General features: G+C 37.0%; 1 protein-coding gene across 2 annotated transcripts in view; it reads left to right on the top strand.

The window, feature by feature from the left end:
• Positions 1-7251: 7251 nt before the first annotated feature.
• The window catches only part of TDP1_1 (tyrosyl-DNA phosphodiesterase 1), a gene marked incomplete at its 3' end in the record, with an annotated part of 38888 nt that continues 18209 nt past the window's right edge, over positions 7252-27930 (top strand). Inside the window, exons 1-16 of one of the 2 annotated variants that reach the window (XM_035732640.2) lie at positions 7252-7307; positions 10629-10922; positions 11149-11209; positions 12314-12495; positions 12640-12878; positions 13189-13342; positions 13439-13624; positions 14892-15154; positions 17027-17193; positions 18063-18581; positions 19153-19214; positions 21094-21214; positions 22024-22173; positions 23406-23449; positions 24205-24260; positions 25623-25719. In XM_035732640.2, coding sequence (XP_035586077.2) covers positions 10785-10922; positions 11149-11209; positions 12314-12495; positions 12640-12878; positions 13189-13342; positions 13439-13624; positions 14892-15154; positions 17027-17193; positions 18063-18581; positions 19153-19214; positions 21094-21214; positions 22024-22173; positions 23406-23449; positions 24205-24260; positions 25623-25719 — 2439 coding nt within the window. In that variant the 5' untranslated portion in view covers positions 7252-7307; positions 10629-10784. The other variant, XM_051212230.1, reaches the window with a different exon arrangement.

Genomic DNA, 27930 nt, shown 5'->3' with positions numbered 1-27930 from the left:
CGTTATCTCTCGCAAATGTTGAATCGAAATGGGTGGCTCACGCATTGAGTCAACAACACAGAAGGCTCGTACAGCATGTGGTTGTTCTCTGAGTTTGTTGAGACGACTAGATTTTGAGTTGTCCTTCCGAGAATCGGTATTCACCAAGGTAATGTTACGAACACATTGGTTTGACCAGTCGCTGCTGGCTGACGTCCTACTAAATGTCGTATGCCATCTGGTAAGGCAACCCCTTGAGCCTGAAGTATATACGACGAGGTTAATAACTCAGTTCTCAACCTTCTTCCAGCCCGTTTTGGGTTGGTGCTCCGCTATTGAAGCAACCCTTCAACTGAAGTCAGAGGTAGAACGTATTTTCCGTCAGAAGAGATTAGTACCACATACAGTATTATCAAACGTTCATGAAGAACTAAATAGCTCACAACTACAAGGAGTTATTACTGTTTCGTATTCCGCTTGAGAAGCACTTTATGTGGTTACCAAGATGGTAGAGAGCGCAAAACACATATGCGCAAATCACTGAACAGGCCTTAACGTGGCCCTTGAACAACATCATTACTAGCTACCAGTTCCCATAGATTTGTTCACTATACTAAAAGGTGGGACGTTCTTCACAGAGTCAGACCCTGCTGATGCTAATTTACAAGTGGAGGCGGCTGAGGAGTCGAGAGAGCTACCTACCATTATTACTCACAGTGGTTTATTTTAATATAATCGTCTAAGCGTTGGAGGCAAGACCTCACCAGGTATTTTCCAGCGACTAAAGAATACCATCCTAACGGGGATCTCGAGGGTCTCAACGTATCTTGATGATATCCTAATTGCTGTCACTTCGGTAGAAGTGACGCATACGACACTTTGTTTAGGCAAACGTCCTTTCACGGCTTATCAGAGGTCTCTCTACCGTAGAGGAAGACATGGTTGTCGTCAAACTCTCTACAGAGGACCACTTAACAGCTACCATTCGTGCTTTACAAGTGTTATCATTAGACATGCAGGTCACCTCGAGAAACAATCCGAACCCTAAAATAACGATAAACCACGGCACTAACGGCTGGCTGCCTACCGTTTATGACGATGACATGAGGCAGCTTTATCGTCGTTTGGATTCGTTGTGTGTCGTAAATGAATGATTAATGTTTGGAGAGGGTGATTGTGCCGAAATTCTTACGATCTGAGGTGCTAAAGGAGTTTCATATCGACCATCACGGTGTAAAACGGACGACGTCCATGGCTCGAAATTATGCATGTTGGCCGCTCACGAGCCAGCACTTCATGGAGTTGGCAGGCGTATGCAGTCAGTGCCAACAACGATGGTCAAGGTGTTAGTGCTATTAGCAGAAATCTCCCTAAACAGATTGCCTGGTGTAATTCAATCAGATAATAGTTCACAGTTCACTTCCAGCCAGTCTCAAGAATTTTACCCACGGCTGTCCACCAAGTATTTCCGCTCTTCTCTTTACCATTCACAGTCAGATAACAAAGCGGAAAGTTCTGTGGACGCGTTTAAGAGGGCTTACATAGGTCAAAAAAGGTAACGTCGGTCGAATTAACATAGAAATTCTTATCTGTTTATCGAACGACGCCAAACGGTGAGTTACCAGAGTAGATGTTTTCCAACAGAGGTCTTCATATGGAGAAGACTGAGGATGATCGAAAACCTCATGTGACCGGCATCCACACCACTAGCACAGACTGAACTTCAGGAGCTGCCAACGTATGGGTTGGATGTTCCGTGTTCACTTGAGATTACAATATGAAACACTACCCCTGGATGAGAAGCGTCCATGGTCGGTAGGTTAGGCTAAGTCACATGTGAAGCAGGAGGAGACATATGAACTCGGCACCAGAACCAGCTACGGAAACCGTTAAACCCAAGTCACTCATCGGAAAGCAGAAGTATTTCGAAGGTAGTCCTATTTGTTACCTTCAACCTACTCACAGTCCCAAGGAAAGAAGTTCAAAAACAAATTGACCCACGTTCCAGAAGGTGGTCATGTAGCGGTATTGGTTCCTCTCTACAATATAATAATAATAAATCAGATTCTGTGTAGTTGAGAAAAATATTGAGTTGACTTTAAAGAAGGAACGGGAGAAAATAAGAGGATAGCAATAAAGGAAATGCGAAATAAATAAATAGTTTAATAAGCATGTTTATGAACACATAACAAAAATAAACGACTACATATGTATCGCCAAATGAGTAGCAAAAATGAAATAAAACAAAATCAATAAGAAAAACAACTCGTTATTGCAGTACGATATGACGTCAGAATAAGTGTTTGTGCAGTCATAATTTGAAGCGATGCTATGAAAATCTCAATTACGTTCAATGGAGAACTAAATATCAATATTTTGAGTCATATATACATAGTGAAAATAAAATGAGTCTGAGAAGTTAATTCAAGTGTAACACAAGTTATTGTCTTATTTACAAATTCCGGAATCTTAATAATAATATTCATATAGAAGGAAAAGAGAGATATAGAAAAGAAATGGACACCTAGTGAGAGGGTACAACCATGATAATAAAGGTGTAGTGAGTAGTATATTGATATTACATTTATTTAAGTGTACTATAGGATAATTTGATTTCTTTTGTTTTTAGTTATAGATGTTTAGGAATAAAGTATATTTAGAGGGACAAGAAAAGATTTAAAAAATATCTAAGGTGTTAAGAGATTAATAATGATATCAATAATACCAATAACTCCGCCTGTAGCTCTTCTAGAGTTACTGCCGGTCCCAAGCCCGGGTAAAGGAGGAGGGTTGGGCATGGGGTTAGCGTCCCCATCCCGTAGAAAACTAACTCGCTAAAAAAACGCTTACCAGAAAAAATAATTCAAACCATTTTAACTCTGCCCTGGGAGTTAGAAGGTCTTCATTTAGAAGAATTATGACGCTTCATGGTGAAAGCCGAATTCCTTCGGAAGCCACGAGGCCGATGCCCCTTCTAACAACCAGAGCAAAAATTTTTATAGGTACATGGAACGTTAGAACAATGTGGGAAACCGGGAAGACCAGCCAAATAGCAACGGAAATGAGGAGATACAACTTGGCAGTACTGGGAATCAGCGAAACCCACTGGACCCAAGCTGGACAGAAAAGGCTAGCTACGGGAGAGATGCTGCTATACTCCGGTCACGAAGAGGAAAATGCTCCACACACACAGGGAGTTGCTCTAATGCTGTCCAAAGTAGCACGAAATGCACTTGTAGGATGGGAATCCCACGGATCCAGAATCATCAAAGCATCATTCAAAACAAAGAAGGAGGGGATCTTAATGAATATTATCCAATGTTATGCACCCACCAATGATAGCAACGACGACATTAAAGATCAATTCTACGAGCGGCTGCAGTCAATCATAGAGAAATGCTCAAGAAAGGACCTCACCATTCTGATGGGAGATCTAAATGCCAAGGTCGGAATAGACAACACTGGATATGAAGATATTATGGGACGACATGGACTGGGAGAGAGGAACGAAAATGGAGAAAGATTTGCAAATTTGTGTGCATTCAACAAATTAGTCATAGGAGGCACAATATTTCCACACAAACGTATACACAAGGCTACATGGATCTCACCGGACCACACTACAGAGAACCAGATAGACCATATTTGCATCAAAAAAATTCCGAAGGACAATGGAAGATGTGAGAACCAGGAGAGGAGCTGACGTAGCTTCAGATCACCACCTAGTTGTAGCCAATTTGAAACTGAAGCTAAAAAAGAACTGGACAAGTGGACAAACAGCAATACAAAGGTTCAATACAGCCTTCCTTCGAGATACTGACAAACTCAATGAATTCAAGATAGCTCTCAACAACAGATTCCAAGCCTTTCAAGATCTACTGAAGGAAGAAGAAACCACCATGGAGGACAACTGGAAAGGCATCAAAGAAACATTGACTTCAACGTGTCAAGAGGTTCTGGGCCTAAAGAAACACCATCATAAGGAATGGATCTCTATAGAAACACTGGACAAGATCAAAGAAAGGAAGAACAAGAAGACAGCAATTAACAACAGCCGAACACGAGCAGAGAAAGTCCAAGCACAAGCTGAATACATAGAAGCAAACAAGCAAGTGAAGAGGAGCATTAGAGCCGACAGGAAGAAATACGTGGAAGAATTAGCAACGACGGCAGAAAAAGCTGCTAGAGAAGGAAATATGAAACAGCTCTACGATACAACGAAGAAACTATCAGGGAAATACAGTAAACCAGAGAGGCCGGTCAAAGACAAAGAAGGCAAGCCAATCACTGAAATTCAACAACAGCGAAACAGATGGGTAGAATACTTCGAGGAACTCCTGAATAGGCCGGCTCCAATGAATCCACCGAACATCGAAGCAGCACACACAGATCTTCCTATAGATGTCAACCCACCAACGACGGAAGAAATTAGAATGGCCGTCAGACAAATCAAGAACGGGAAAGCAGCAGGACCCGACAACATACCAGCTGAAGCACTGAAATCAGACGTCGAAGTAACCACAAGCATGCTTTACCCTCTATTCAAAAAGATTTGGGAGGAGGAACAAGTGCCAATGGACTGGAAAGAAGGACACCTCATCAAGATTCCAAAGAAAGGAGATCTGAGCAAATGTGAAAACTACAGAGGCATTACACTACTGTCAATACCAGGGAAAGTCTTCAACAGGGTGTTGCTGAACCGGATGAAGGATGCAGTAGATGCCCAACTTCGAGATCAACAAGCTGGATTCCGAAAGGATCGGTCGTGCACAGACCAAATTGCAACACTACGGATCATCGTCGAACAATCAGTTGAGTGGAACTCGTCACTATACATCAACTTCATTGATTATGAAAAGGCATTCGACAGTGTAGATAGGAGGACATTATGGAAACTTCTTCGACACTACGGAGTTCCTGAGAAGATTGTCAATATTATCCGGAACTCATACGACGGACTACAGTGCAAAGTAGTGCATGGAGGACAGCTGACAGATGCATTCCAAGTAAGGAGCGGAGTCAGACAAGGCTGTTTACTCTCTCCCTTCCTCTTTCTTCTGGTGGTCGACTGGATTATGAAGACCTCGACATCTGAAGGAAAACACGGAATACAATGGACAGCTCAGAACCAATTAGACGATCTGGACTTTGCAGATGACCTAGCCCTCCTATCACGTACACGTGAACAGATTCAGATAAAGACAGCCAATGTAGCAGCAGTCTCTGCATCAGTAGGCCTCAGCATACACAAAGGGAAAACCAAGGTCCTCAAATTCAAAGCGGAGAACAGCAATCCAATCACCCTTGATGGCGAAACTCTGGAAGATGTAGAATCCTTCACATATCTGGGAAGCATCGTCGATAGACATGGAGGTTCAGATGCAGACGTAAAGGCGAGGATTGGCAAAGCAAGGGCCGCATTCCTACAATTGAAGAACATATGGAACTCTAAACAACTTTCAACCAATATCAAAGTGAGAATCTTCAATACGAACGTCAAGGCAGTCAGTTCTACTGTATGGAGCTGAAACTTGGAGAACTACAACAACCACAATCAAGAAAGTACAAGTATTTATAAATAGCTGTCTACGCAAGATACTCAACATCCATTGGCCGGATACCATCAGCAATAGCCTTCTGTGGGAGAGAACAAACCAACTTCCAGCTGAAGAGGAAATTAGGAAAAGACGATGGAAATGGATAGGACATACATTACGCAAATCGTCAAACTGCATCACGAGGCAAGCTCTAACTTGGAATCCTGAAGGGAAGCGGAAAAGAGGAAGGCCAAAGAACACATTACGTCGGATAATAGAAGCAGATATGAAAAGGATGAATTACAACTGGAAGGAGCTGGAAAGGATTGCCCAGGACAGGGTTGGATGGAGAATGCTGGTGAGCGACCTATGCTCCTTCACGAGGAGTAACAGGTGTAAGTAAGTTAGTAAGTAATAGCAATAGTTATAAATACGGACATAAGCGAATTTCATATATTAAATTGAAATGAAAGAAAACAAAATAAAACGGGCGTTAAAAGTTTCAAAGGTTCACATTGATTTACGGTCAATTGGACAGATTACGGACCTTGTTTGAATAAATCATTATTAAACACATTGGTATTCAATAGGTGGCACAATGCACTTTGGGAAAGAAATTTATCAAGGACACTTCTGAACCGGGTTGTAGTTACACTGCAACGGAGGTCCACTGGCAGTCTGTTCCACGTTGTTAAACAAGAAATTATTGTTTCATATGATATGTAATGATATCCAACGTACTTGAGGTGCGACTTTGGACCCAAGATTAGCACAGAGCCATTATTTCAAATATAAAGCAGATATACTTAGAAAATGTTCGAAAGGAAGTAAACAGAATGGTGAAAGGTATTTCTGACCTTCTAGTAACTCCGTCACCTGTTTCCGATATTTTACTATGGGTCACTACGCTGTCTAAAAATTGGTTTACTGTTTGCTGTACAAAGATTTTGTTAGTTATGTCTCATAGCTTTCTTCCACTTTGGATTTGTCACTCTATAAATGACCATCGGAAAGTCCATTAACTAAGATCAAATAGTCTACACTAAAAATTTTCGTTTTTGTAATCTGTTCGCGAATTGCTGAAATTCACCACTTGATCACACGTATCTTAACACTCAAACAGTGTCAAGATATGCATAGTACCGGGAGTCATGAGGTTTAATACTTCTTGAAGCCTTTTAATTATACTCTTTATCGACGACTTCCAAAAAGGGAGTCGAAAACTACTTTAGGCCTTGTGATACTGAGAGGATCCTTTCTATAGACTGAGAAAAACCCCCGAAGTGACCCATTTTTTGAATCTTCGATGTCATTGAAGCCCCTATTTAATTTACTGTATTCACCGCATCTAACAACTCTCGATCAACCATTCTCACTCTATCAAGATCGCCTATGACATGGTATTCATCCGCAATTCTATCAGCATTGAATACTCGTAACATTTCTACTCATATTAGTACTACCTATTATGGATTTCAAACTTATTCATGATGACAAGGTATATGTCGGACTATACCAAATAATCTCAAAATTAATCGCAGGAAAGTAACAGTTTCCTTAACAACGTTCGAAGACAACAATACGTTACTGCTGATTCAATGCTTGAAAACTTATCATAGTCGTAGACCACAAATTTTTATCAAATAATTCATATTTCTGCTAGTTATTGTTTCATATGTTGAGATGAAGACAATTTTTTGGTTTCAATCAATTTTGTTTAAATAATTGCAATGACGGAATATTCGCGGTTTAACTTGTAGGACATCTCTTTTGAAAGTTCCGCTAATAAAAGTGAGCGCAAATCTAATTTTCCCGCCAGTGTTTTCCGCGGAATTTTCACTTTTATGGATCCTTTTAAAATGTATATTATATTTTATCATGAAGCGATTAACGCTTTGTGAAAATTTAACTGCCTACAGCTTCCGAAATATGATACGGATTGTTAAGTCTGCTGTCATAAAATTTTACGAATTATGATATGAAGGTTGTTTAATAAGATGTGGCCAGATGAATCATCTTACTCGTGAGTGTTCATTGTTCTTATTTACAGGGCTGGAAGCTCATTCATATCACATTAGTTATTTCATCCTGTCTTCACCATTAATAAGTTTTTTTTAGTGTTTTATTTTCATAATATGTTGTTTATTTTGAAGGTTAAAGAGGTTTCTCGACGTTAGGTCACTATTCTACAACGTTTATTAGATACTCAGTTTGTTTGAGGACTCCGAAGAACGTAGTGGTTACGGTATCTCGTCAGTGGTACAGAAAGAATTTATTGTGATTACTCTGAGTGTATTGAGATTCAGTTTGTGAGTATTAGAAAGTAGATTCAGTGACTGACGTGTATGTTTCATTATATTTGATGGTAAGGCCAAACGTTTTCAAATTCTGTCCAGCCTCGCAGTTGGTCCATCTAATTGTTCATGTGATAACAATCGGACGAGGAATTTCTGTCATTGGTAATTTCACTATCACTTGCATAGTCTGCATTTTTATATAAACTTAGTATGGTTCATTGTTCTAAAACTCAGTATATTACAATTTCTACATAGTGGTTTTTAAGTTTCTAAAGATAACTTTGTAGTGTAATCAGTTAGTCACATCGTAAAACCTGCACATATGTAAATCCGTTCAAGCTACTATACTTTGTTAGCATAGAGGTTGTCGGGACAAATTCCAGTATAGTAGAGGTAGTGACAGTATTAGTGGTAATATGAAAGATCAGGGGTCGAAGATATGACTCGATGGAAATGTAAATTATCAAAAAAACGTTATGAGGAGTTTAAAATCTTAGGATTAGGAGGGATACAAAAGATAGACGCGCCTGTCAGGACTCCAACCAGGTTTTCTACGCATTATCATGGACTGATACCATGTTTTTGGTTTGGCCGCCCATAGCTTCCCTCCACTCTACTGCTACAGCAGAAAACGTCACTCTTCGATGTAGGTGGTAGTTGGGGATACGTAACACATGCCCTGGCTATCTCAGTTGATGAAGGTTCACTAACTCATCAGTCGATTTCCCACCTCTACCTAGTACTCTATTCTTAAGCTGGGCATTGCCTACTCTGTGGTCACAAAATACACGAGCAACGCTTCCTAGACACCTATGATCGAATACCTCAACTCTTAATGCCCATGTCTCACACCCACAAAGAAAGACGGAGCGAACTGCTGAGGAGTAAACTCGAAGGTTAGCAAAAACCAAACCAGCCTTCTGAATCCATGTCGAAATTTCTCCAAACAACGTACCATCAGTACTTACGAGAGTCCTATTATAAATGTGGTTGATGCGTTGAACTATTTCACTTCCTATAATTAATTCATGCGGTAACGTAGGCCAATCTTGAAGTAGCATTTTATTTTCGAAGGGGAAAAACCGCATCTCAAACATGCTCTCACTTTGCTTAAGATGGTCAGAATGTATTTTTCAGTGCCTTCACCTAACAGAACTATATCATACGCTCATTTTAAGTCGGGAAGTAAAGCTCCTAGTAGAAAATTAACCACTAAAGTCAGACAATGGAAGTGTTATCTTTAAGAACCTGCATGTGTCAGAGTTAATTAAAATCGGAGAAAGTGGACAACCCTGACGAACATACTTGAAGTAACTGATTCAAAATTACAGTTTGCCATAAGCTCTAACCCAACAAGAAGTGTTCGAGTAGAGAGACTGTACAAGGTTAATGTACATTAGTATGCCTTTTAGTGACAGACACTACCATAGAACCTCACAATCAACAAAGCCGAACGCCGCCTAATAGAAAAGGAGTATAGTTATAGTAGGACGTCGAAGGATAAATATTCGGTCTATAGTAGTAGTAATAGTGTAAAGTGCAATCTCATTTTTGACGCTTTATTTCTCTGGTTATGACTTCATATCAATCAGGTAAAATCACTAGCAGGATCAGGAGTGACAAATTCGAGAACATTGATTCTCACAATACAGTTAGAAACAATTCTTTCCAAGATATTTCTGGCTTGGATAATTCTTTACTAAACTTCTTACTGTAGATTGTAATCCAAGGTGAATATAAGAAATCTTATCATGGTGATTATATCTTAGTAACATGCACTATTTATTTAAATATAAACATTGGTACAAATAGATATGCGCCACATAAGTCATTCAATTTATGTGAGGGCTGGGATACTGCCCGGGTGCCCAATCCGAAGCAGGTGGTTTTCTTAGCGGGCCACACCCTGAGCCTTTAACCTAAAAGTCCAATCCACAACGCAGTGGAGCAACGTAAGGAGATGCAGTCCCATGTTAGCCGGTGACCAACAATAGGTTCATACGCCATTTGTTTCTTTAGGAATCCGGAGCGGACGTACATCATAGGTTTGGAGTCATAGTTTTCCAACTCTCCTAGGTGGATTCTCCGTATCCACCAACCCAGTTAAAGCGCCGGACATTCGCTTTTCGTCCTCTTAATTTCATAAACAATAGTAATGCGGCGAGAAGACAGTGAGTAGGACTTCCCTGGTAGTGGCTATATATTCGTGGCCATGTGAGAGCATTTCGAGAGGGTGAGCTGATTTTCCCGACTCTCAGCCGTACCAGGGCATTTTGGGGCACTAACTGGGATTCGAATCACTAGCACGTTTATTTAAACTTTCATTTGGTCCAAGGCTTCGATGCATTTACTGTTTGGACTGTAGTTATGTTTCTAATGTACATCGTCAGACATTCACGATAACCAGGAGTTTATCAGTATTCTTTGCTGGGAAATCTCAAGTGATAAAGATAGACTACTTTAAAGTGTTTTAAACATTGTTTTAGAATAATTCGAATCAATTTCATAGAAATTTTATTCGTTGGATAAGATTGTTATGTATTCAACCCCAGCACAACTTGAGGAAGTGCTGTTATAGATATCCTAGCATTGGTCACTTTCCGACCAACCACGCTGCTGAAAGATATTTGTTTGGGAACGTGATAGCAAGCTCAAAGGACAACTTCTTACGACGTCACTCAACCTGATCACCATGTCATTATAGCTGTCTCACCCTTTACTCAACCACTAGATCAGCTTGTTTGTATGTGATCTTACTCAATAATTTTTAACCAACGGCTAATCAGGTTATTTCTAATGTAACCTCATATTTCAGATGGACCCTTATGGAGCAGTATCGGCAGATCTATTCGACATACCAGCTGCGGAACAAGAAATAACTGTTGGGTCTAATGATCAACCAATTGTATCAGGCAATGCAAATTTACCAGGAGTTGGACATTCTGCTGTATCTAGTGCAGGAACCATCACTATGGGAGCAGATGGAACCTTACACTTTCAAAAGGCACCATCTGGTCAACAAGGCCCACGCGTCATAATGTTGCAAAGGAGTGCCCCAGGGTCTGGACCGACTGTGCCAAACTCGCCGGTTCAACGTCCAGGATTAAAGGTAATTTTATGCATCAGATTACTTCTGTTTATCAGTTATGATTTTTAACAGTTATGTATATTTACAACAATCATTTTAACACTTTAAAGGTTCCATGGCGTTATCCCTAAAATAGTTATTTGACATGATAACGTTATAATTGGTGCTTAGTGGTGTAATTTATCTTCGTTTACTCCGTAAAGCCTATAGAGTATTCTGTTAATCACATGCTTTTTCTCTTTTTAAGACTGTGAAGATAATTACTGTTCCGGGTCAAGGTGCTGGAGGTAAACCTCTAAAGGCAGCAGGTAAGCCATAACTTGTGTGCATATTATGGGTTAAGGTTTGATTTATGGGCATATTTTAATTGTTGAAATATAAAGCTCAATCGATTAATCACACGCAACGTAGGACATGGCACATGCGTACGTTACGTATGACAGATTACTGATCGGTTGCTGGTGTAAAATGGTATGTTTTTGATTGTTAGCTACTTAACAGTAGAAAAGCAGTCTTTGGCGGTGAAAGTTATATAGTGGTTGGAAGTGCTCAATCATCAAGTCACTTAGTTTTGGTTGTACTAATGATTCTGATAAAAAATTTCAGACGGATCGATGAGAATATCAGTTGATTGAGGTAGTTGGGCGACATAATACTCATGCCCAACCACCGCCTCCAGTTCTGACCAGCATAAGATTAAGTTGGAGAAACAGTCCGGGACGAGGGGGAAATATGTGGCATCTGTCCTTAAAATCATTGGCTGCCTGGCGTATGCCGTCTTGTAGGACCCAAATTATCTTGTTGGAGTCCGTGCGACAATTAATCTCAGTCAGTCAGCTACAGCGTAGGACCAGGCACATATATGCATCGGTCCAAGTTGCCATACCACATTAGCACAGCAGGATGAACACCGGATTCATAGAATTAGTTGATTCAATGGTGGCAATATATAAAAAATGATTATATATATATATATATTTATATAGTACAGGAAGAAAATATCTACGATTCAAAGTACGGCCCAAAATTGACCTTGGTGCCTCAGGCGCATATATTCCTTAAATTTCTCCATAAATCTTCATTTTACACCTCACACTCTTTTCAAACTATATTCCTCGTAATGTTTTCCACTACAATGGCTATCAGTGTTTTCACACCTCTGGCATTCATGTTGTCGATTCCTCTCTATCGTGATGTAAGTTGTATGAAAACCTTCACGTATCTGTTTTAGGTACTAGTCTCTGTACATTTTTGTTGGGAGAAATAACTTATATTAGCTTCCTTTGTGTACAATTCCGATGTCAACATATATGAATTTAAACGAATGTCTTTAATAATTATTCAATAATACTGAAAATCTTTTAATCTTCAGTTTCTGTTGTGAATGATAGCATATGTCGTTCTATTTTTAGTGATACCAATGCATATGCTCCAAAGAACTGTCAAAATACTTCCTGCTGGGGGTCAGCAGGTGATAAATTCTAGCGGCGCTACTGTAACATCAAATTTCCCACGTGTTCTTACCATCCGTCCTCAGTTATCATCTGGTCCCACAGTCTTGACCGGTGCTACCACTATTACACCTGTGAGACCTGTAAGTTTATTACACATAAGTAGTTCTTAATTTTGACCACTTCAGGAAATATGGACTTTTTTGTTTCATACTTGGGACCAGTGTATTTTTGGTCAATCATTTAAAGATACATTTTCCCTTCTTACTTACTTTATCATTGATTAGGGCACGCTGATTTTTTCTGGTGCTCCGTCGACACAGTTCACTGGATCTTCTGTCAACTATCAAAGTTCTGAGGATGTTGAAAATCAAATGATTATAGGGTCGGGAGGTGAAATTATTAATGGAGCTCCTCACGGTGTCCTTACAACTTCTGGTTATTACGATATAAATATGCATAATGCCGCTGGCTTCGAACACTCAGCCAGTTCGGCTGGTCGTGAGGAGGGTGAAGAACAAGAACAGTGAGTTGTCGTCACTTGATATGTATTCCTTCTTTTCACAAGCCTAACTGACATCAAAATATGCTACAAGTTTTATTATTATTTTATTTACTAAGCATGTTCATTCTCATTATGAATCTTCCAAAATTGTTCTTTACAATCTAGCATGTAGTCTTTGAGGTTGAGTAAATAATTTTTCTTTGGAGCTGTCTTATCGAAATAACTTCCTTAAAACTCAAGTTTCATCGTCGAAGAATAGTAATATATATATATATATATATTCCATTACTTCGTTCACCATAATTTGATACTCTACATCCCTCTTTTTTAGGGTTACAACCGGTCTGAAAACCAATGGTCTTCGACGTTATGCCCGTTGTGTTTGTAACAAGGTTAAAGAGAAAGGTATAACTTCCTATAGTGAGGTTGCTGATGAGCTTGTACACGAGTATGCTGCTGAACATCCCATGATTCCATCTGAACAAGTGAGTTGTTGGATATGTTTCTTGACAAAGATTATTAGCAACTGTAAAGATTATTTTGAATATTTAAAAATGCAACAAATCACGTTATTTTTGTAGCTTCATTATATTCAGAAGAATATTCGTCGGCGCGTTTATGATGCATTAAATGTTCTAATGGCCTTAAATGTACTTCAAAAAGAGAAAAAGGAGATCCGTTGGGTTGGACTGCCCGTAAATATGATAGAAGAGTGTCGGCGTTTGGAAGAAGAGCGTGAAAAGCGACAGATTTCTCTGCGGAATAAAGTACGTTCATGACGTTATCAGATTAAATGATTATAATTTAGTTTAGTTTTTCGGAATAATACTTTATTTACACCACCATTGTGGTTAGCTAGTAGAAATATGTGCATTTTGCTCAGGTATTAATGACTTGTCAAAAGTGATCAAAAGTCTACGATCAAGTTAATTATCCTGACTCGAAATTTCCTGTTTTTGAGTATTTAGTTTCAGTGGATCATTTTTTTTTCCTAAAAATCCGGTTGCATAATCGTGTTTGTCCCACCCTTCCTAACATCTATTACAAGATCAGTATTCTCTGATTTTAATTCCATTCTGGGTATTTTAGCGATATCTACTTTCAAATAGGTGGACTTCACATCAGTTTACGGAAACCTACATTTTCACAAAATTAGATTATTATTTCCAAATGTACATATTATTTGTTTGTTCGTGAAAGGACTGATGGGCAGTTTTTCCTGCAAATCAATAAACTGAGGTTATTATTATATAATGTCGTATAATAAAGCTTTGAAAATCAATAACCGTAACAAAGTATGCTTAAAAGTACAAACTAGGCCAAAGAAAGTGGATATGTTAGGATAATCCTCAAATCAATAATCATACGCATTCCTTTAAAAATACGACAATAATTGTTATTCTTTGAGTTGATGGGGAAATATTGTTTTATTGAAACGTTATTATAATCTGATTCCTTTTTTCCACATAAACATATAGTATTTTGTTCATAGACCATAACAGTCCCTACACTGTCATGTTATTTGAATTGCTATGAATGGAAGTAATGTTGCATCTGGGTTTTACGATGTATGTTTTTTTACAACCTAGAAAATAATGTAATCTTGTGGTCTCTATGATTCCATAGATGTCTTCTAAAGTTTACAGCTTGTTAAAGTCGAATGTTACTTTTAATGAAATTCGATAACTTATTTCAAATTCAAATGCGTCCGCGTTTAAGTTATATTTACTGTATACTATTCAGCTTCCCAAGCCGAGTTAAGTGAAGGGGTTTTTCAAATCCCAATTCAAGTGGCTTAAAAAGACGTTTTTAGGCTATCGCATTACATCTCTAATAGTGTCATTTTACTATGGGAGCTAATTTACTTTAACTTGTCTTGTACCATACCTGTTGTTACATATCATGGCTTCCACCTAAAATTTGTTAGTGTTTCTTTGCTCAAACAACCTACTACTTCAAAGAAAGATTTGAAATTTTTCCAAAAAATATTATTCGTGAGTAAACTTAGTTTTCCGTTATCAATTTTTATTTCAGACTGTTGAAATACAAGATCTCATCATGCAATTGATTGCTTTTAAAAACCTTGTAATGCGCAATAAAATCAATGACCGTTGTAGACGTAATGGTATGGTTTCAGAATCTAACACTTGTGGTGGATCACGTAACATCGATACTGATTCAGATAAAATGACATCTAATGGTACTTCGAAAATTCGTAATGAAAAGATTCCTTTACCATTTTTGGTGATATCCACTCACAGGAAAACTGTTATTGACTGCAATATATCTACTGATAAGTAAGTTGAATCTGTCTACAATTCGTTTATCTAATTTAAACAGTAACTGAATATGGAATGCATAATCTCTGAGACAGCTTTTTAATGTAAGAATATCATTGGATTAACACCTTTTAACAATTCCCTCCTTTTTCTGACTCAAGTTACCAATATGATCCTCCATTTCTGTGAATATGTTTGCTAGTTTTACACTAGGTTACAAGCTTGACTATAAGTTTCTGTTCAGTTGCTACTGATTGTGTAGCACATAAACAAAAATAAAATATGATCTTACGATAAGTTCATTGATTAAGTTCCATCGTTTACATTAGAATGTCACTGGGAAGGCTATGACGAAAAAAGAAAGAATTGACTAGACAGTATTTTGATTTACTCAGTCAGCTACAACGTAAGACCAGGCACATATATGCATCGGTCCAAGTTGCCATACCTCATTAGCACAGCAAGATGAACACCGGATTCATAGGAGTGGTTAATTCAGAGGTGGTAATATATAAAAGAAAGATTGCATATAAGAACATAGTAAGTTTTGATGTACTATAAAATTAGTGTTCAGTTTCTGTTATGGAGCAGGGTTTAGTGGTTTGATGATCGAATTCTCGGCTGTTAAATTGAGGGAGAAGATTGCTGGTTTACAAATGATTTGCAGTGATACGATGTGACGGAGTTGTGGCTGCTTACAACATCGCATTATTAACGTATGCCCCTGAGTGATTGAAGATCAAAAACAAAGTTACTAGCCAGGAGAGTAGGTTTTTCATCTAATAAAATAACATACTTATATATAAGATGTTAACACAAAAACGGTTAGATGTTATAGATGATTCGACAAAATCAATTTTGTAAGTCGATCATTCTCCAACGTATAAAGGCCTAACTGTTAAACCTAATTCTAGCCCAAATTATCATTTTCGAAGTAAGATTTTGTGGTTCAAGAGTTGCTTTTATTTCTAATCGTATTCACTAGATGTTATCCCATTGATCTCTTTTTTCGCAACGTGATCCTCGGAAAAAAACAATACCGTCAGTGGTAAACACAGAATATAATTCAAGTAAGAAAACATGCAGAACAATATTTAAACTGAAGAGCCACAAAAATACAAAACAATATGTACTCCATCGTAACCAATCTCAAGCCACCCCAACAAGTGGGGAAGATCTTTAGGTGGACCTCGATCAGCAAATTTTCTTTTCTTAGCACGGTTCAAACCACTACTCTTTGATTTCATATGTGTATACCAATTCCTACTTTGTCTGCCCTTGCTGTTCTCGAACCTTTACTGTTTTCCGCCTAGGTGGGATGTGGTTAGGAAAGAATAGCACAAGTTCTATATAATCCAGTTGATGAATATTCACAACCTCATCAACCCAATCACCGTCTTGACTTTAATATCTTACACTTGATTGAATTTCTGATAAAATCTCAGTTTTCCAGTACACTGTTATTTGTTAGACGTTAATCTGAATTATGTCGTAACCCGTTTTTTCCCTACCTACTATCAGATTTTCATCTGTAATTTAAACTAATATTTTAATATAACTTAACAACCAAGTACGGAATCATGTATCCAAATTAAAGCCATGCTATTTGTACGATACCTCTTGGAAGCCAACATCAAAGTTGCTGAAGGCAGGTGTGAGTTTACGACATAGTAGCTGAGAATTCAGTGTTTTGATGATTAAGCCACATCTGTTGCAAACTTATTCTAAAGCCTGTTATAAACAATTGTCCTACACAGTACATAATTCATGTAACCAAAGTGGCTAATTTGTGTCGTGTTTCTCAAGTATTTAGAGATATTTAGTAAATATATTCTTTATTGAAAGTTATATCACTTTCGTGTGAACAGGTTTATGTTAATTTTTTCTTAGGTTGGAATATTTATTTAATTTCGATCAAGCCTACGAGATACGTGATGAAGTTGATACCTTAAAACGCATGGGTTTAATGCTACGCCTAGGTACTATTCATTGTACACAAGAGGAGTATAATCAATGCTTAGAGTTAGTACCACCATCTCTAAGATTTTATGTAGAGGGTAAGTAGTCCTTTCTATTCTTCATAAGTGTTTTGCTCTAACCACCAAACTGAGGGATGGGACATTCATATTCTAAAAACAAAAATATTCATTTATTCAATGTCGTAAAACATTACTATCGTCAAATTATATTCTTTAAAAAAATATAATGCATATAGTATGAAAGGCTCGAAGTATGGCTTTTAATGAGTCATATATATGCCTTCATAACTTTTTTAGACAATTAAAGGATTTTACAACCATCTGATTTTGGTTGTATTGTGACGGTTACTCAAATATGTTCAATGTCTTTGTTTTATCTGTTATCCATATACTTTTAAGATATAAGAAGTTAAAGCTTATAAAGTTGGTTAATCCAATCTAATATTTTATCACAAACTAGTAGGTCGCATAGCTAATGTGATATTTTCCCACTATATCATGTAGTAGGATTATTGATGTACTGTGATAGGTTCTCTGAAGCACTCACTACAGAATCCATATGACGTACTTAATAGTCAGTCAGACGTAAAGTAGAACCTAGTATGTTGGTTCAAGTTGCAGTAGCCCTACGTAATAAACGAAATGAAAGCTCAGAAGATGCATTACTTTTATCCCATAATAAAAAATACCCTCTTTTCTCACGAAATATTATCCTTTAATTGACTCTTTTGCTGGTATTCTTTACTGGCTAATTCCTAAGTTATCATTATTAATTCATCATCGGTTGTCATACACTAAACACTAGTAAACTCCGTTTACTGGAGTATACTTTTTATATGCTACTTACTCTACGGAGTACAAATGCTTCAAAATACTTTATGCGAATTCTGAAATATTATACAACATCGTAAGATATTTGTTCCAATTCTTTTTTGTTTTCTTCCTAGCCATTTACGAACGACGTCAGGCCATTGTACCTGACTTTGAGGCGCTTCATCAACAAAGAAGGTTATTCGTTGAAGCCAGATTAGCTGCTGCGGCTGCAGCCGGTCATACTGATGAAGGTGGTGACTCTATGGGATCCGGTGGTCATGGAGGGCCAGTTAACGTGCATCAACAGTTAGATCACTCTTTACGTAGCAGTCAGCGACCACCACTGGATACCAACTCTCATTATACTAGCTTGTTCGATACAGCGAATACAAGTGTAAATGAAGGTGGTTTACGGCAACTCTATTTAAATCGAAGTCCAGACGATGAAGACGGTGGTCATATTTCTGGATCTGTTTCTAATAGTGGATTTGTGCCTGGTGATACTCAGCATTATGCTCGTGCAGCCGCATCTCGTGGTTATGTTGTACCAGGTGGTCCAGGCGGACTTTTACGCCATCGACAGCATACTCCATCTTCCGGAGTTTCTAGCATTTTAAACCGTCAGTTTAGAAGTGATGGAGCTTCTCGCATGGGTTCGTCAACATTGATCAGAACTCTAATTAGTGATAGCCGTGAAATGGCTTCTTCCGTAATCGGCGTCAACAATGAGCATCCCATGGCTCATAGTGACGATACAAATGATGAACTAGTGGATCCTGACGAGATTATTGAAGATCATGGTGATGATGAAGACGAAGATGAAGATGATGACGACATGGAAGATGTCTAAACATTAATTCTAAAATTCAGAGACGATATTTTGCAATAATAACTTGTTTTTACCAATTATATCTGTATCTATATTGCGTAATTTTGTACATCAGATTTTTTTTCATGGTCATAAATAAAAGGCATCAAAAGTTAAACGGATAGGATTTCAAGATTTATGAATTTAGTTTATAATTATATGTTAATTATCTTATTTATTTCCTACTGAAATCTTTGTATTTGCGTTCATTTTGGTGTATTTTACAGTTAATGGTTAAACGTACATAGATAGCCCTTCTTGTTGTTTACATGTTCATTTCTTCTTATTTTCCCTTAAATTAATGTTTACATTCACCCATAATAAAATTTTTGTATAGTATATTATTTTCTATTCAGTATTAATTAAGTTTAATCCTAACCAAAGTTTCATGTATGAAGTAATTGTCTCTATTAAAAAAGTTAGTGATAATGTAGGATTGTATTGTGACCTTGTTATGAAGCCTCAGTGATTCAGTTGGTATTTATATAGAGTAGTTCTCCTGGCTGTCTGTTTAACATTCAATTTATTGGTTTTTCGAACCGATGAAAGCCTGGTTTTATGTATACATTTAATTCTCTCATTAATGGGTTCCAGCAGAACTGATTAATATACATTCACATTATCTGTTACATCGCACATAATTCGGGCTAATAGCGATCTTAATCGGCATTCCGTTTTAGAACTTAATTATAATCTGTTCCACACCATTTTATTCATTCTCTCGTAAACGTTGATCACTATTGCATTTTGAAATATTTTGTGAACATCACTTGTCACGTTAGTTAATCTTTCAAATACCTAGACAAAGTACTTAAAATTTTGTATGTATATTATGTATTCATATCCATGATACGATACGGACTTACACTCAAAGGGATAAAACAAGTAATAGCTGTCAACACAGTTAAAGAATACAGTGGCTAGTTCAATATAGCCTGAGAAATAATGATCACCTTACATAAGCAACACAGCCGGAAAATTGTGCAAGAAATTAGTAGCTACTTATAAGTAATACGGTTGGGATACATAAATCATCAGAGCAATCTCTACTGACACCATAAAAATACACAAACCGAAGCGGGTAGCAAACAATTTACTCCATCATTGTGAAAAGAGAAGTTTCGATTTTGGACAATACCTGGGAATTAAACGTTTCACCAATGTATGACAAGCCAAACCAGTACACTTTTGTCAAAAATCATGTGTTCAATAAGTTTTGAAAAATTTGCCTATTCCCTTTATTTCCATTGTTGATTTAAAACTGGGAATTTCAAAGTGTCTCATTATAATTTATAAAAGCCCAACAATTCTAAGCAGTAAAACAGGTGGATCATGTCTCTTACATCTATACAAAGTGTTCCAAACATTACCGTGTTTTCGCTGGTGACCTAGATAAAACTTTACCACTCATAAAAGGACTATGCCATACTTTGCGGTCAACCCATAGTAATCGAATCTGAAGGGCATCACTTTTGTTTTTATGATAAACTGGGATAAGATTTACGTTCATTGTAGAGCATCATGTTAGCTTAAGCGAAATCAAAATGTAAAATTATTATAGATAACCCGAGTTGGGACATTTATTAGGTACACTTAATAAGTGGTCTGATATTTTTTAACTAACAGAGTAAACTGGGTGGAGTTGATATAATATTTTAGCATGAATTAATGTCTTGCAGTGAGTTTATGTCCACAGTTGTAATTTCCGTATGTGATTGATACGTGAAATGAATTAATACTCGATAAAGAGTATGTTATGAACAGTTGTGAAAGCTTTCAGTATGTTCATCTAATAAGTGGTGTACATCTATTGACTTAAAGTTTTAATACAACAGATTCACCTTTCTTGACACATTGGATAGTGTTTTTATTCAAATACATTGATCTTAAGTTACTCAGCTAATATAATAAAATGGAGATTAGCTAACAATGTATGTATAGCATATGATACACTAGTGATTTGAATGGTTTTTCGAAATTTCCAAATAGTTTTCAGCACATGCTGATAGCTGTAGAACTAATAGAAACCAGGGATACCTGAACAGTTGTTTCTTTTGGACTTGCTATCATGCTCATCCTTCTGTTCCGAGTATAATCTTGTTTGAGGCTGATGTCCGCTTTATTGCAATTTGTGACATGTGAGAAATCTGTTCGACAGTGAAAATATAAATAATCAGGCGTCGGCAACATAAAATAAATATCTGATTTTCATTATCATCAAAAGTATTTATCATCATACTGAGTGTTTATTCGGAAAGCAGTTTTTTAACATGGTTGGCACTATTTTGTATTTATAGACGAGCTTTTCTACAAAACAGTCGACGAATTCTGACGTTGGACTATATCGACCACCTTGTAAGTATGGGAGAACCTGTTATCGAAAAAATCCTCAACACTTTGGAGAATTTTATCATCCAGGTTAGTTTTCCACATATGAACAGGAAATGATTGTGACCAGTACCTTTGGGATTATCAATTTAATTTATACTAGCTATGATACTCGATCTGACTGTTTATGAGCAATCTGATTCCCGGTCATTAATGATTTTGCTTGGCTTTCGTTTAAATTAACTGTAAACATCTGTCTACACTTCTTCACATTGGATACGTACAAATCAATTCAAATCATGTTGTTCCGAATAATCTGAACAGTGTTATTTTAGGTGCAGATATTTAGTAATTTAACCACTCAATTTCTAACCATTTAGTCGCATGCTAAAATCTACGTTTCATACATTATCTAGTATATTGTCTCTTAGATGAATTTGTTAAAATCGTCATCCTCTTTATTTTGTCCGTATTTCTATGAATTGGCTACCTAAATATTTTAGTTCTTATGGATCAGTGAGAAGAAATAGTTTTTCACTGCTGTAAATACCAAGCTAGTTCGTTTGAATCGTTCTTATATGGTAAGTAGTCACAGAGTACAATTACATTCAATTAACTTGTAACAATTCTTAATAATGATCAGATACTTGGTTGTTTTAAAATAATTTCTACTTATCTTGCTAAACACCATGTATAAGGTTTTGTTACATAATAGGATTTTTGAATTTCAACCTTAATTAAAAGTTGTGATGAAATGAGCTCTTGTTATTTCTGAATTATGTTTTACAGCTCTATTAGTGTTGTCATAGTTATTTAACAGTTTGAATAAGAAACTGTTTTGCTTGTTTATTACGTTGTGGTAATGAACTCATCGGTGTATTATCCCATACATTTTACAGATCATGAAGTATTGGTTGGGCACCATACTACAAACTCAAACAGCACCAAAGATTCAGAAGACGTATCAACCAATGAAAATTTCTATGGCATTTATCTCTTTCGCGTATCTGGTGTAAAGTACGGTAGAATTCCTACTATAACCTTAAAGGGTAAGTTATTAACATTTTATGACACAGTAGTGTAATTCACTATACGTTTCGTCTTAGCTATAGTTCATCACATGAATGTATCTGAGTCTTTCGTGTTATCTATGATATTTGTTTATTAGTCAAGATTTCCAATACCGAAGTTTAGTATCACGATCTCTGAGATATCTATTAAGCTGTGTACAAATAGCTCATCTGAAATTAGTTGACTAAATATGGTACTATATATCAATGTATTCGTTGCATATAGCATATGAGTTCAAGCTGTTCAATCTGAAGCAGTTAGAAATGAATTTAAACCATCGATTTTGTGGTTGAGTCTGATGTTCTGAACACTTAGATACATATATCAGTCTGCCTGCACTGGGCTCAACAATACTGTTGACTGATAGGGAAATTTATTTGTCAGTCATTAACCCACCTCAAAGTCTCTCACCTACGTTGATTTCGTTTATTACTGTACCCTGGATTTACATTAATGATCACCGATTCTCAATTTTCTTAATAGCAGAAGGTACTGATTTCGTACTGATCTATCAGTATTTCTCCTTAACTGACTTCGTGTCTTACTGTTATTCTTTTTTTTACAAATTTGTATTGAAGTCGTCTTGTGTAACAAAACGTTTTCAATAAAACTTCACTTCAAGAATGTTCGTTTAAAGGGACTAATTACTTGTTGACTTGCTTACCAGGTGTGACCTTGTGTACTTGTCGATAAACAACATTTTAAATTAGAAGGCTAGGGATACCATCAGTTAGCTCAACCGGAAGTAGGTGGAGCGAGACATGAAACTGAAACTTAATGAATGAAAGTCGAAAGCTTTAATCACCGAGTCACTGATCTACTAAAAAAGTGAATGGAAATTTAATTAACAATTTCCCAGTCTCTGAAGTTTGATGTAAAAAAATTAAGAGTGGAAATCAATCCATGTTAACCACATTGTCAAGTACAGTAGTATTGACTTAATTTTATAAAAAATATCGGTAATCGTTGTATCCCATTAAGTGATTTAAACCACTAGTTTGACTGTTAATACTTGGTCCTTCGGTCTGATAACAACTATTTGGTGAGGTTGTGTTGTAGTTCCTTTCCTACAAGGGATCGGGAACATTAACTGGTAAAGATTAGCCTACCTGATAGTATCTTATCTCCAGTAATGTCTTTAGTTGTTATGATATAGAATTATGTAGTTCGTAATTTTTTTATTTACCGTATTTGTTTCCCATTTCTATAGAAATTCTTAATTCCTCTGATGATGAACTTGTATCTTCAATTCAAGTAAGTTAAAATTTTCCTAACAAATATGATGAATATGCTTTCAACTGAGTTTATCTTTTCAAAGCTTCTTTTTAATCACTTAACTGACTTTTACTAATCGTTTATTCTTTCATAGTCAAGTTCACGAAATAGTCTTAGTCAAACAACCACTGAAGAACTGAATCAATGTCCTAAAGGTTAGGCATTTTCTCGCTTGACCGAAGGTCCTAATGTAGTGAAGGAGAACACAGGTGAGGACAACCGAATTGTATTTAGCACAAAATTACAGTTACTTGGTAAAATAGAAAAATCATATAGTAAATCGTTAATTTGCAAAATATCAATGCATCATATCAACCTGGACTGTTCCTGTTGCATTGTGTTGTCGCTCTTCCTTTCTTGATCTTTTCCAATCTTCTGCTGCCAGACATTACGTTTTATAACTCGCGTCATATACTACTTACATCGATATAAGTAGCACGCACCACACTATATTTCATCCCTGATGGAGAGGTTGTGGACTAGCACCACTGGGGAATCCCATACTAAGTCGCAAAAAAGGTTTGGTTTTCAGTAGTCGTTTAACTAAGACCTTCCCGTGATGTTAACTATGCTATCGAAAAGAATTTCCATAAACCTCGTTAATTATAATTAATTACTAATATAAAGTATTGTCATTTTTCACTTATTTTATCGTTCGGCTTACGCATAGTTCGCATTTTTGATATGATATAACAATTTCAAATATTTTTTTTCTTTCCGTTGATTATTTCTAGTTTAATTATATGTTTGATATACCATGGCTAAGGGAACAATATCCTGAGCGCTTCAGGTTAGTATATACTATGATTTAAGTAAATTAACAAGGTTTTTTTCTAAACCAACTTTTCAGTATTTACATTATCTTAAAAAATTTAGACACTAGATTTCATGATAATTTAGAATATCCTAAAACACATTTCTACATGATCTATGCTACTGAAGTAGTGATTATCATCATGTACATTCAAAGTTTTAATTGTTATTTATTTTAGTTTATTTATTAATATTTCTTCCAATAATCAAGTTAGCGATTTTATTCAACTAACTAGTTAATGTTCATTTTATCATATAATTATTTTGTATTGAGATCATGAACCTCCAGACCAGTGATCTAAAGATTAAGCATTCACACGAGACCGGGGGTCCTGAGTTGGAGTCTTGCGTATAGAATCATGGATGCGAACTTCTGAGGAGTTCCATACTATGATAAAACAGCTGTCCAATGCTTTCTGGTTTCAAGTGTTGGTTTAAAATTTATCAATTCATGATCTCAATAGAAAGCTCAGCAATCTCCATTTTTTTTAGATAGGTACCTATACACTTATACTACATTTATTTTCATCAATTCTAATGTAGTATTCATATGATTAATCTTTAAAGAAATTGTTTGTGTCAGAAGGGGTTTTGTGGAGATTTTAGTAAGTTCAGTAGTTGAGATCATGAGTCAATTGAAGCTAGACCATCATGGAAAACCCGGAAGCACTGGACGACCGTTTCGTCCTATTGTGGGACTCCTCAGCAGTGTGCATCCATGACCCCGCCTCACGGAATTCGAACCCAGGACCTACTGATCTCGCGCGCGAGCACTTAACTACTAGACCACTGAGCCAGCATCCGACGGTGTTAGTGTCTAACTTCAACCGGGTCAGTTGGGAGATAGTATTCACTGATGACAGTAGTGGATGTGTCGCTCAATTTCGTGGATTAGTTGAAGTTAGACATTAACACTGTTGGATGTTTTATTTATTTGAACACAAATATTGGTGCAAGAGGGCACCAAATATATATGCGCCACACCACTGCTGGACGCCAGCTCAGTGGTTTAAAGGTTAAGTGTTCGTGCACCAGACCGATAGGTCCTTCGTTCGAATCTCGCGGGACGGGATCGTGGATTTACACTGCTGAAGAGTCCCATAATAGGACGAAACGGTCGTCCTTTGCTTCCAGGTTTTCCATGGTGGTCTAGCTTCAATTGACTCATGATCTTCACTATTGAAATTGTTTGTGGTTGAAAATTTCATTCAACTGAAATAAATGAACTTTTTAGTATTAACTTATTTTTGATTTATTTATTATTCAAATGTTATTTTACATGTGTTAATTTTTTTCCTCAAAATACATTTTAGAATTTGTTTTTTGTTTTTCTTAATAGATCACTACCACTCACTATTGTACACGGTTTCCAAGGTAAAATGAAAAAATCATTAGATGAATCTGCTGGAAATTACAGTAATATACGAATTTGTCAAGTATGTGGTTTATGAATTCACTCAGAATATTTCTTAGAAGTTATTGTATCTATCTATTTGGTTATTTTTAAATTTAATTGTTTATATTTTCGATTCAGTGATTAATTAATTTACAATACAGGTTTATGGAGATTACTGAATTCCATAGTTTTTATGACGGATTATTCTTAGTTAGACAACTGTAGTGAACGAAAACTGAGGTACAATAAATCAACTTATTATTTTATGTAAAATCATATAGTGCCTTTATAAAATTTGAAAATTATACATTAAATACATCATTTGCATATCTTCTTCGAGTTGTTCTTTATATACTCTATCATTTTTCTAATTCTGTTGTTATTCCAATCGCTCGCCATTTAGTTGACTGTTCTCTTTATTTCAATCTCCTGCTGATAAATATTCCACTCCCTGTTCCTGCTACATACTAATTATATCTGTCCACATAAGAGACCGGTCGTGCATAGACCAAATCGCGACACTACGGATCATCGTTGAACAATCAGTTGAGTGGAACTCGTAACTATACATCAACTTCATTGATTATGAGAATGCGTTTGACAATGCGGACAGGAGGACCTTATGGAAACTTCCTTGACACTATTGTGTACTTGAGAAGTTCGTCAACATCATACGGAATTCATACGACGGACTACAGTGCAAAGTGGTGCATAGAGGACAGCTGACAAATGCATTCCAAGTATGGACCGGAGTCAAACACGGCTGCTTATTCTCCCTCTTCTTCTTTCTTCAGGTGGTCGACTGGACTATGAATACCTCGACATCTGAGGGGATTTTATTTTATTTGAACATATAAATATTGGTGCAAGGGGGCGCCAAATATATATGCGCCACAGTAGAAAGAGTTTCCACCATGGGCGAGCTGCTATATACGTTGAAAAATAAGGATACACAAAGTAGGAATAAAAGAGAGTGAATAAGTGACGTAGTAAATAATGATAGTAATGTGAATTGTTTGGCTGCTAATCGAAGCGTCAATAGGATTTTCAGTAAATATCGTCATTTTCATTTTATTTGTGTGTGGGCTGTGATTCTGCCCGGGTGCCCAGACCGAAGCAGGTGGCTTTCTTAGGAGGCCACACTCCGAGCCTTTGACCTAAAGGTCTGACCCACAAGGCAGTGGAACATCGTGAGATGTAGTTCCGTGGTAGCCGGTGGCCAACAATTGGTTCATACTCCATTTGTTCCCGCAGGATACTGGAGCCCATGTGCACCATTGGTTTGAGATCCGGTTAAGGCGCCGGACATTCGCTTTTCGTCCTCTCATTTTCGTAACCAACACCCCCGCTACGAGAAGGCAGTGAGTAGGACTTCCCTGGCAGAGCCTGTATTCGCGTGGCCATGTGCGAGCATTTCGAGAGGAAGGGTGGGCCCTCCCCACTCTCGACCATACCAGGGCATTTGGGGGCACGGAATACAATAGACAGCTTGGAATCAATTGAAGGATTTAGACTTCGCAGATGACTTGGCTTTCTATCCCATACACATCAACAAACGCAGGTTCAGACAAACAGTGTAGCACCAGTGGTCTCTGCATCAGTAGACCTTAGTACACACAAAGTAAAAAGCAAGGTTCTCAAATACAATACAGCATCATCTATGGACAAGGTGGATCGTATGCAGACGTAAAGGCGAGGATCGGCAAGTCTAGGGTCGCATTCCCACAAGTAAAGAACACATGGGACTCAAAACAACTGTCAACCAATATCAAAGTGAGGATCTTCAACACGAATAGTTCTACTATACGGAGCTGAAACATGGAGAACTATTACAACCATCATGAAAAAGGTACAGGTATTTATAAACAGTTGTCCACGCAAAATACTCAATGTCCGTTGACCGGAAACCATCAGCAACAGCTAACTGTGGGAGAGAACAAACCATCTATCTGAGGAGATAATAAGGAAAAGATGATGGAGTTAGTGGATAAGACATACATTGAGAAAATCACCAGGCTGGATCACAAATCCTGAAGGTAAACGCAAAAGAGGAAGGCCAAAGGACACACTGCGTCGAGAATTGTAAGCAGAAATGAAAAGGATGGATTATTATTATTATTATTATTATTATTAATGGCCTTATTCAATATTATATTTTGGTACAATATAGAACACTCAACACAAGGTATTTAAACAAGTTTCCTTTACAACAAAAAAGGAAGGAAAAAGGTGAGAAAATCTGAAAATGTAC

The sequence above is a fragment of the Schistosoma haematobium genome, chromosome ZW (genome assembly GCF_000699445.3).
Source record: "Schistosoma haematobium chromosome ZW, whole genome shotgun sequence".
Lineage (NCBI taxonomy): Eukaryota > Metazoa > Platyhelminthes > Trematoda > Strigeidida > Schistosomatidae > Schistosoma > Schistosoma haematobium.
Note: the sequence above shows the minus strand (reverse complement) of the source record. Positions and strands in the feature narration are given on the sequence as shown.